The sequence below is a fragment of the Cnephaeus nilssonii genome (genome assembly GCF_951640355.1).
Source record: "Cnephaeus nilssonii genome assembly, chromosome: 9".
Classification (NCBI taxonomy): domain Eukaryota; kingdom Metazoa; phylum Chordata; class Mammalia; order Chiroptera; family Vespertilionidae; genus Cnephaeus; species Cnephaeus nilssonii.
The window spans coordinates 31,764,078-31,776,225 of NC_137080.1; the positions used below are offsets into that span (position 1 = coordinate 31,764,078).

Here is a 12,148-nt window from a genome sequence, read left to right on the forward strand (position 1 = left end):
CCAGTTGGCACAGATTTCTTACTTTCTTAGGATGTTAGATCTGACTCGAAGGGTTAAAGTTTACTATAACCCTTTAATGCTTCTAAGACCTGGAGGGGTAACATTATTAAAGTTACATGGCCACTAAATGGCACATCTAAGAGCTTAGTGCTGAACAATCCAGTGTTGTTTACACTGTACATCAGTTCTTAAGTTTTATCTTTTTTCGTCTCTTTTTATTTCTGAAGTTTTCTTCCCCCATCAGAAAATGACATAATCACATATCCAAGATATTTGGAAGGACTAGGAAAAGTTAAAGGAAACAAATACCAGTTTTTCCTAGAAAGTGTATATATGTAAGGTAGCCTGGGAAAAAAGTGTTTGGGTTACAGAAATTAACTATACTTCCTACCATGGTGGGAAAACCTCTTTTGTTAGCCTCAATGACTGGCTCCTACAAATGCACTGTAGTCTGAAATCTACTAAATTGCTATTTCATTAAAATTACTGGTTCTTCCGCAAACTTTGTTCATATCTCAGAGTACATGAATGGTTATCAACTACCTACTAATTATGCATTTATTAAACAACTAGTTGAGTGTCTAACATGTATTAGGCCGCTATTAGAGACATAGATGAAATGCATGTACTAGTATAGGAGTAGTTGCATCTCTGTTTTTCTAGAGGAATTGAGTAGGCTTATCCAAGGAAGCAACTAAACTGATACTTAAAAATGAATAGAACATTCTTTAGTAAATAAAAGGGGGAGGAGGTTGAAGCAGAGGAAATACTGAAATTTGGAAAATACTAGGTGGACAGCAGATGTTGGATAAGTGGCGGACAGTTTATAAGGCATGAACATGCATTCCATTCTAAAATTTATTCATTTACAAAGATTTATTAAGTATCTACAATGGATCAGTCCTTGTGTCTTACATTAGAAGTACAGTGGTGAATAAGATAAAATCAATCCTTCCTTAAATAGACCAGTGTCATTGTCTGAAAGAGAATTCAGATAAGACAAGGGCCATTATTATATTGTGTGGTGACCCTTTAGATTAAAAATAGTACAGAGTACTGTTGGAGCACATAGGAAAGGCATTGACTTACATTTGGTAGGTCAAGGAAGACTTCACAGAGAAAGTGAGTGATAGCTCAGAGGATATCTGAAGAGTTAGTAGGATTAGTCTGGCAGAACATGACATTCAAGTAGAGTGGCCCAGGTAGAAAGACAGCATGTGCAAAGGCTCCAAGGTAAGAGAGAGCATGAATTAAAAGATGGACTGGAGTGTATTGGGTACTGAGTGTGTGGTAATGGATAAAGCTGGAGAGGTAAGCAGAAGACAGACCAGGATGAATCTTGTAAGTCATATTTAGTTTGGACTTCATCCTAAAAAAGTTTTAAATAAGAGCATACATGACATGATCAGGTTTGCATTTTAGAACTATTACTCTAACTACAATATGGAATGGGTTAAAAAGGGGGGCAAGACTTGGAATCAGGGAGAATAAGAGACCAGAAATCTTTGTGTCTTTTTTTCCAGTTATAGTTGACATACAGTATTATATTCATTTAGTTTCAGGTGTACAACATAGTAATTCGACATTTACAAACATTATAAAGTGATAATCCCAGAGATCTTGTATCTTGGAGTAAGTTATTGGAGGTGGAGGAAAGTAAGTTAGGGAGATGATAGAATGTAATTTTAAAATTATTTGATGATGTGCGGGGGAGTAGAGGACCTAGAGTTAACATGACCCCCAGGTTTTTGCCTGAGAAACTTAATGAATGTTGAGATAAAGAATAGTGAAAGAGACACTGCAACAGAGAATACCAGAGGAGGGTAGGGAAGAAAATAATGAATTCACTTTGGAAACATTTACTTTGAGATTCTTCTTGAGTAGATAAGTGGAGATGTGGCCACTGAAATTATGAGTCTAAATCTCATGAGAAGGATCTAGGCTGGATATAATTTAGAACTAATTAATATGTAGATAAATAAATGAGATTACCTGATAATGTGTTGAATTAGGAAAGTTTGTGAACTTTAAAGCACATAAAAATGTTAACTTGTATTACTAATTTATTATATTAATTAAAATGTACACTGAGGACTTCAAAATGGTAGTTTTCTCTCAAAAAACTTGTATGATATATATTGAGTCCCTAATCATAAAAGGCATGTAAATTTGAAATATCGTATTCTCATTTGTGATCTGTGTGATTAGTAATTAGCAATGCAGATGTTCAATTACATTATAATTTTATATTAGATGCATATTAATGATAATTGTTATCTTTCTTGTCAGAAAATAAATGCTTCATATGATTACTACCATACCTAGGTAATGTGGCATTTTCTTTTATTACAGCTTTTGATTGGCTTTGAATCTGGAACAGTAGTTTTATGGGACCTCAAATCAAAAAAAGGCGACTACAGATACACATATGATGAGGTAATAACATTTTTGTTAATCAAAAAATGTTGTCATTTCTCTAGTTCAGAGCAGCTCTTCTAAGAACTTAATTGCTGATTTTAGTTTAGGCAACCTTTATAGCTGCAATAAAATACACCAATTTTTTTCCTATAATAGATAATATATTTACATAGCTCAAAAGATATAAAAAAATCTCTTTCCCACCCCTGTCATTTGGCCATCCAGTCTCTTACCCTAGGTACTAGTATTACCAATTTTTCATGTATTTTTGCAGTTATTCTATACACTTACAAGCAAATTAATAAACATTGTATTTTTATCTTGTACAAATGATCGTAATATGCTGTAGACCAAGCATGTCAAACTCAAAGGCTAACACGAGCCAAATAAAAAAGATTTAAGTTTATGTGGGTTGCAAAAAAACAAAAGCTTCAATTTTTAAAAAAAATATATATTTTTTTGATTTCAGAGGAAGAGAGAGGAAGAGAGAGAGATAGAATCATTAATGGTGAGAGATAATCATTGATCAGCTGCCTCCTGCACGCCTCCCACTGGGGATCAAGCCGGCAACCCAGGCATGTGCTCTTGACCGTAATTGAACCCGGGACCTTTTGGTCCTCAGGCTGATACTCTATTTACTGAGCCAAATTGGCTAGGGCAGAAGCTTCAATTTTCATAGAAACGTAGGTTTATTTCGATAGAGACATGCTGTATACACAGGGCTGAAATAAATGAGTAATCGTTAATGTAAAATAACAGAACATTTTAATAAAAATTATTGTTTTTTCTTGAACATTAATTTACCAGACACTGAGTAACTGCACAAATTAATAAGCGTAACGCAAATAAACCTATTTTTCTTGTTCTCAGAAAACAAAATATTTCCTGTTGCGCACACCAAACAAGTCAGTACAAGGCTAATGATTTGGCAGTCAGCTGCTAAAATATTCGCTGCTCGTATTAGTGGAGAAAAATGGTGTGTCTTCGTGTAAGGTGCATAAGGGAAATGAATGCAACACGATTATAGTAATCAGTCATTAGCGAACTTTGTAGTTTGTTAATAACTAGAGGCCTGGTGCATGGATTTGTGCACTGGTGGGGTTCCTCGGCCTGGCCTATGGGGATTGGGCCGAAACCAGCTCTCCAACATCCCCCGAGGGGTCCCAGATTGCGAGAGGGCGGTTCTCGGGCGACACACCCAAGAATCGGCTCCCTCCTCTCTGGTTCTGGATGCATCACCCAAGAACTGCAGCTACCAATTCACAGCAGCTCTGCAGCTCCTGCATTGAGCGTCTGCCCCCTGGTGGTCAGTGCACGTCATAGCTACTGGTCGGACGGTCACTTAAGTTTTTATATATATAGATTATGTATAACAGGATATTGTAAAAATTAAGTTATGAAATTTTTATTAAAATGTTTCTTACGTACTGTTATAATGGCTGGGCCATTTGATATGCTTGCTGTAGACATTTATTGTTGCTTGTTTTAAGACCCAAATATAGATCGATTGTGATTGATTGATACACCTTTTAAGTCTCTTTTAAACTCTCTCTCTTTTTTTTAAAATATATTTTTATTGATTTCAGAGATGAAGGGAGAGGGAGAGAGAGGTAGAAACATCAATGATGTGAGAGAATCATTGATCGCTGCCTCCTTCACGCCCCCTACTGGGGATGGAGCCTGCAACCCAGGCATGTGCCCTTGACTGGAATTGGACCTGGGACCCTTCAGTCCACAGGTCGATGCTCTATCCACTGACCAAAATCAGCTAGGACTTTTCTCTTTTTTCACTTCTTTACCTCATTTCTTCCTTTTTTGCCATTTATTTCTTGAAGATAGTCGCTCAAAGAATGGATTTTTCTGGCTGCATTCTATTGTGTTTAACCTGTTTTTAACCCTCATATATCCTATAAATTGGATAGTTTACTGAGACTTGATTAAATTCCGATTCATTTTTCACTTTTAGCAAGATTACTTAATAGATAATGCGGTTGCTGTTCTATCTGGTGGAATGTTAGTTTGTGTGATATTAGAAGTCAGTGACATTCAGGGTCTAGATATATTACTGCAGAGTGGTAATTCGTGCCTATTTAAAATCTTAATAGAGAAAAAAACTGTAAATCACTTAATGTTCAATATGTAATAATTTTATCAACTATCTTACAAAATGTGTTTTTCAGTAATTATCTTGTTCAATTATACAGTATTACTGTTGTCTCCCATCTGTAGTGAAAGTAATATTAAAATGTTTAAAAGCTAAGATACTAGGGCCAAAACTATACAATTTGATGGATTATTCATAGATTCCAGAAATAATTCATTCAGTGCTCTAAGCATTTACCTTATTATTTAATTACATGAGAATAATAAACAAAACTAGAGTTTTTCTACATAATAAAATTAATTCTTTTTATCATTTTGTTCATATTTTTCTAAGGGTTTTAGTATATAATTAACACTAGGAATCAACGTTGCTTTTGAATTGAATATTGAATACATTTTATTTTCTAGGAGAACAGAAATTGTTTTTTGTGTAAGTCTGCTAAAAATGTTAATCAGTATATGTATAATGTAAGACCAGCTATACCATGATATATAAAACTTTTAGTGTTAAGTGATTTTAATAGTACTGATTAATTTTCAAAACCAGCAGGTAGGGAATTTATTTAATTTTGCCTTTATTTTGAATTAGTGAGTGTAAAATTTGATAAATAGCCAGTTCTCTTTCTAGAATATAATTTTTCAAAATGCCCTCTTATTTTATACAAATAGGAGAAATCATCATATGTACTACTTTTATCAAGCCTAATAATTAGGTATTACTTTTTAAAGAATGTTTCAGAGTAGATAGTTCTCTTTTTTTAAATATTATCAAGGATAAAAATACTGAGGTTCTTAATTTATTAACTGCTTCATGAGTTTTTTTATAGTTAAGATTTTTTGTTGTTGTTAGTACATCTTTTAAAGAACTTTTGGAATTTTATATACTGCTCCTTTGTGGCTTATTCCAATAGCTATATTATCTTACCTCCTTCTCTCCATTTTTGCCCTCTACCCTGAATTCATCTTTTCCAACAACTTTTGTACATCTCTCATTTATTTGTTCTCCTTTCCATTTATTCTGCACTTGAGCTCTTTCCTTATCCATTGATCTTAATCATCTCTACCTCTAGTTTTCTATTTTATCTTTTCAAAACCAAGTTACCTGCTTAGAATCTCCTGGAAATTTTATATTCTCTTGGAGAAAAAAAAAAAAAAAGCCAACTTACACACAAAATTCCTCAACCCCACGTAATCCTTTCTACTTTATATCTCATATCTTCTCCAATGAATTATTCAGATTTGCTCCAAATTAATCTTTTAATTCTGTGTATGTGACAGATTTGGTTAATGAGATTTGTTGTTCCTACTTTGTTAACATAGATTACTACCTAATTTTCCTAAGAACACTAATGAAAAGGTATAATTGTATGATTTATACATATACAAGAGCCCGGTGCATGAATTCGTGCACGGGTGGGGTCTGGCCGGCCAGCCCCCGATTGGAATGGGAAAGTTGATCAGGGCCAGGCTGGCAATGGGGGAGGGCCCATGGGAGGTTGGCCGGCCCTGCCCCTGATTGGGGTTGGGGGCTGATCGGGAGCCGGGCCAGGCCGGCGGGGGGGCGGGGGGGGAGGTTGTGGGGGCCGATCCAGTCCCCCGTCGGGCCGGTTGGCCACCACAGTGCAAGTCATAGTGACCAGTTGTTCTGGTCGCTTAGCTTTTATATATATAGATAATTTATGTGGCATTTATTGTATACATATACTTTGTGTGTGTGTGTGTGTGTGTGTGTGTGTGTGTGTGTGTGTGTGTACTTACATAAAATACTATATATATACTACATAAGAATATATAATAAGTCCTGGCCAGTGTTACTAAATGGTTGGAGTGTCCACTCCCAGACCAAAGGGTTGAGGGCTTGATTCCAGGTCAGGGTCATGTACCTGGGTTGCAGGTTTGATCCCCAATCCCAGTAAGGGGCCCATGCAGGAGGCAACAAATTGATGTATCTCTCTCACATCATTGTCTCTCTCTCTCCCCCCTCTCTTTCCAGCCCTCCCTCCTTCTCTCCCTCTTCTCTTTCTAAAAAAAAATCAATGGAAAAAATATCCTGGATTGAGGATTAGCAAAAAAATAAATAAAATAATTTAAAAGAACCCTAGCTGGTTGCTCAGTGGATATAGCGTCGGCCTGCAGACCCAAGGGTCCCAGGTTCGATTCTGGTCAAGTGCATGCACCTCAGTTGTAGGCTCCTCCCTGGCCCGGGCTCTGGTCAGGGTACGTGCAGGGGGCAACCAATCATTGTGTTCCTCTCACATTGATATTTTTCTCTCTCTCTTTGCCTCTTCCACTCTCTCTAAAAATCAATGGAAAAATATCCTCAGGTAAGGATTAAAAAAAAAATTTGAAGTAATATATGATAAAAACTTATACATATACTTATGTGCATACATATATAACATGTAGTATTATATATAATGGCATTAGAGCAAGAGTATTAGAAACAATGAGATCATGTATCAAGTTGGATTTGTATTTAGAAAACTGCAGAAATAATAGAAAAACTTGTTCAGGTTTATTGCATATAAAGTTCTTGTTGTTTTTTTCTTTAGTGGGGTATTTTCTATAATATTTTTCTCATTGTTACTCAAAATAATTGGGAACCGCTTGTCCCTGCAATTAGTATTTATTTTGGAATGTTTAGTAATTTACTGTCTTAATAAATAAAAAGTACTTTTAAATAAAGATGTACAGTAGGTCCTTGGGTTACATTGGAGATCTGTTACTACGGTGCGACGTAACGCGATTTTCACCGTAAGTCGGAACCCACCTACATAAGCACCTACGTCACTCACATGGAGCACATAAAGTACACAGCAGTAAAGAAGTGAAACAGTAAAAAAATTTAAAAGAAAGATAACAATTCCTGACCTTTACTTGTGGTAAATAAGTGATAAAAAACATAAAGCACATATGTACATATGTCGAAATGACGGAACTTTTTTTTTTTATATATAAATAAATGGGAGATGGCGACATAACCACTAAACGACTTATGTCGAGTCCGACATAACCCAAGGACTGCCTGTATTTTGTTTTCTTTGGCAAGTTAAGAGTATTAGTTTTCCATCTATTTATATAAAAGCCTAAGCGACCGTTATGATGGAATGACCAGAATGACCGGTCGCTATGACGCTCACTGACCACCAGGGGGAAGATGCTCAATGCAGGAGCTGCCCCAGCCCGCAGGTCCCGATCGCCGATGGCGCCTGCTGGCCAACCTTCCAGTCCTTTCCCCTGGCTGGGCCCCTGGGCTGGGACGGGGAACTGGAGTGGGTGGCAGCGGATGCGGCCCCTTTTCCAAGGTGGTCAAGGGCCAGCTCCCTCCTCAGGGCCGGTGGCCATCCTCCCGGTGGCCATCCTCCTGGGTCCCTCCCCCGGCTGGCAGGCCATGATCAGCCCACCACCCGCCTGCCGTGGTGGTGGTTGGCCCCTTTGCCCGGCCGGCAGGCCCCAATCACTCGATTGGGGCCTGCCAGCCAACCTCCCAGTCCCTCCCCCCAGCCGGCAGGTCCCAATTGCCTAATTGGGGCTAGGCCCTGGGCTGAGACGGGGAACCGGAGGTGGGTGGCAGTGATGTGGGCAGCGAGGGAAGGACGGGGGAGTCAGGGATCCGTGCAGTGGCAGCGCGCGGGTGGCGAGGGAAGGAGGAGGTGGGGAGGCAGGGAACTGCACGGTGGCAAGGAAAGGAGGAGGCAGCGAGGGAAGAAGGAGGTGGAGAGGCAGGGAACCTGATCAGCCCCAATCGCCAGCCAGGCCTAGGGACCCCACCCATGCAGGAATTTCGTGCACTGGGCCTCTATATATAATATGTTTATGAAAATGTACATATTGATATACTAGAGGCCCGGTGCACAAAATTCATGCACTCGGGGTGGGGGTCCCTCAGCCTGGCCTGTGCCCTTTTCCAGTCCTGGAGCCCTTGGGGGATGTCTGACTGATGGCTTAGGCCCACTCCCCGTGAGCCTGGCTTCTGGCTGAGCAGTGCGCCCCCTGTGGGGGCGCACTGACCACCATGGGGCAGCTCCTGCGTTGAGCATCTGCCCCCTGGTGGTCTGTGTGCATCATAGTGACTGGTTGTTCTGCTGTTCAGTCAATTTGCATATTAGCCTTTTATTATATAGGATATATACATAATAATTAGAATTTTTAAAATTTATTGGTTTTAGACATCACTGTAGATCTGTCTTATATTTCCCTTATCACTTTAAAAAATAAATTTAAATAGCTTTGTGAATAGCTTCTTACCACTACTCATGTTTTGCAGAAATGATTTATCTTTAAGAGATTGCTTAAATTAAGATTTGGTTTGTGGAATTGCATATGTATTTTGAAATAAATTTGTCATTGTTTTAAGTTTTTATTTAGAATTTTTTTAGAGATACTTTACTTTTTAAGAAATATATTTTTATTGATTTCAGAGAAAGGGAGAGAGAAACATCAATGATGAGAGAGAATCACTGATTGGCTGCCTCCTGCACACCCCCAACTGGGATTTGAGCCCATAACCCAGGCATGTGCCCTGACCAGGAATCAAACTCTGACCTCCTAGTTCATAGATCAACGTTCAAATAATTGAGCTATACCGGTTGGGCTAGAGATACTTTAAACATAAAACATTGTGCTAAATATTGGCATTTAGAAGAATTCTGATTGTCTTTATTCATTGTCATTTAAATTGTTAAACCTGATCCATAGTATTAAATTGTTTCATTTAACTTAAATTTATAACTGTATGAGGAACTCAAATGAATGGACATTGAATGAAATCATAGTAAATGTTGACTTTGTATATAAATGGAACTAAGTTTTAGTTACATGGTTTTTGTGCTGTACTCTGCAATTCTGACACCCTAGTAGGCAGATTTTTTTTTACCTCTTTCATAACTTTTAAAAAATATATTATTGATTTCAGAGAGGACGGGAGAAGGAGAGAGAGATAGAAACACCAATGATGAGAGATAATCATTGATTGGCTGCCTCCTACACACCCCCTACTGGGGATCGAGCCCACAGCCTGGGCACGTGCCCATGACTGGAATCGAACCCAGGACCTTTCAGTCCGCAGGCCAACACTCTATCCACTGAGCCAAACCAGCTAGGGTTAGTAGGGTAGCTTTTAGAGTCAATTGAATATTAAGAACAGTAGTATATCAACTTGAGCTGAAAATAAGTAATTTAAAGAACCTAGGAGAGTGATAAAAATATTTTTTACAGGCAAAAAATTAAATACTATTAGAACAAAAAAATGGAAGGCAAACATATTTGGTTATATAAAAATATTTTAAAGATTATTTTTAGGTGCCTTAAAGTTATAAAATAAATTTCTAGTCAAAAGAGGGTCTTTTCAGATTTTAAAAATTGCTTCAGTACTTACTGTGAGAAATGAATTACATGTTTAAAAGGTCAACTTGAGGTATTTTTAATTGATTTTAATTCCAAATCTAGAAATTAATTTTATTAGAAATTCAGTTAATTTAAAAAATTTGTTCTATGTCAATGCAACTAGTTATCCCATGAAATATTGGTTGTAATTATTTTCTTGGTAATTTGTTTAGGTATAGTTTATTCTAAGTATAAAAATACATTTTGTTTTTCTGAACTTAAAATTCTATATATATATATATATATACTATTATAGCTTCCTTATGCTGGTTTAGGGAGTAAATAAAGTAAAAAGAGTCAAAATAGTGTCAATACTAAATTCTCATTTGTATTACTAGAAGATTAAATGACTATGGGAATGTAAAGTTAATATTGTCTTCAGATTTGGAAATATAAACAAAATTTTTGGTTCTATATTTGTTTTGTTTGTTTTTTAAATTTTTTATTGTTACAAGTATTACATATGTAATCCCCCATTGACTAAGTTCTTTAGCTTATCTCTTCCCACCCACCCACCCAACCCTCCGTTCCCTCTGAGATTCGAAAATTAATTACAATACCAATTATGAATAGCTTGATGTTTAAATAAATTTTTGTTTTTAAAATGGAATTTTTTAACCCTTTTCTATAGGCTATCCACTCTGTGGCTTGGCATCATGAAGGAAAACAATTTATTTGCAGTCATTCCGATGGCACCTTGACTATATGGAATGTGAGGTCCCCTGCTAAACCTGTACAGACAATCACTCCACATGGTAAGAATGTATCACTTTTAAACACTACCTAAATTGTGATGGACAATAAACTGTTTTGTGTATGCATTTGGATTTATTTTTCTGTTTGTTTATGAGGAAAAAGATGGGTCTAATTTGGGTGAGTTAGAAATAATTAAACATACAGAAAAATATATAGCAACCATGTACTAACATCTCAAATTAACTATATTTAAAGTTGAAATAGCTAATTTGAACTTCGAGAAAATGAATGTTAAATTATCTTTTGAATATTGTTTTAATAGTAGTTCAAAAAGTAAATAATTTTGTGAGTCATATAGGGTTTACTTTTAAGCTTTTGTCATCTTAAAGTAATCAATTTACAAGTTGTTAATGTATATATAATAGTTCATTGAAATACTTGGAACATTGCAGAAGGAAATTTATACATTAAAGTAGTGTAGAGGTACCCGAAGATTACCCCAAGTTTGATGATTCACTAGGAAAACTGACAGGACTCAGCAAAATGATGCAAAGCAAAATAAGTAAACAGAAAAGGCACATGGGGTGAAATCTGAAGGTCCAGTGGGGTCACACACGACATGGTTTATTCCCCTAGCAAAGAGTTATTATCACACGTCTGAAATGTTTTCTACCAGCGAGGCTCCAGCGTTCAGTTGCCCAGAGTTTTTACTGGAGTCAGTTCATAGGCACCTTCTGCTTTAGCACATACAAAAATTTCGGACTCCCACAAGGAAAGCAGGGATTCATCATAAACTACATTATTTGTACAGACAACTCAGGCACAGTGTGCCACTCTTCAGTCTGGGAAGTGGTTAAGAGCTGACTCAAAAGCTTAGTGACCAGATACCAAGGAAGAGCTAACCTTGCAAGCCCACACAACTAGAGATAGCTGACTCAGGCCTACTCTATTAACTCTTTTCTGCACAAGTAGTATTTACAAAACCTAAAAGTAGATTTTATTGGAGGGTTTATTAAAAACAGATTATGAAGGCCTTCTTTGAATTTTGGGTGGAGCCCAGGAATTTGTATGTCTTTATTATTCTGCATTCTTCAACTCCATCTTAAGAAATTCTTACCCAGCAAATTCAGGGAAATCATATTAAAGAAACTGCTTTTTAAAAATGGTAGTATATTAAAGAATATACTTGTAGATATTGCCAATATTTAATTGCTTGCTTTAGAATAGGAATACCTACTTTTTTAAAAAATTGGTACATTCTGAAATATTACAATGTAGAAATTAAAGAAACAGTAACATTTAAAACATTTTATCTAACTATGGCAGAATGGGCTTTTAGACTTCTCTATTTTCTGGTAAAAGTAACAATTCTTGAAGGTACATATTGTGATATACTTTACCACTGCTTTATGGTAGCAGGCATCTTTCTGGAAAAGCACATATTTTAAATTTGCTACAGATCTATTTGTACATGTATCCAGAGGATAGCCTGAATGGTAATAGGTTCCATATTTCCTTAATATATTTCTTTCTTCCTTCTGTTAGT

General features: G+C 36.7%; 1 protein-coding gene across 4 annotated transcripts in view; it reads left to right on the forward strand.

The window, feature by feature from the left end:
* The window catches only part of STXBP5 (syntaxin binding protein 5), a 158,770-nt gene that overhangs the window by 45,767 nt on the left and 100,855 nt on the right, over positions 1 to 12,148 (forward strand). For all 4 annotated transcript variants that reach the window (XM_079781416.1, XM_079781417.1, XM_079781418.1 and 1 more), the window contains exons 7-8: positions 2,353 to 2,436; positions 10,538 to 10,661. In XM_079781416.1, coding sequence (XP_079637542.1) covers positions 2,353 to 2,436; positions 10,538 to 10,661 — 208 coding nt within the window. The remainder of the gene's footprint in view (positions 1 to 2,352; positions 2,437 to 10,537; positions 10,662 to 12,148) is intronic.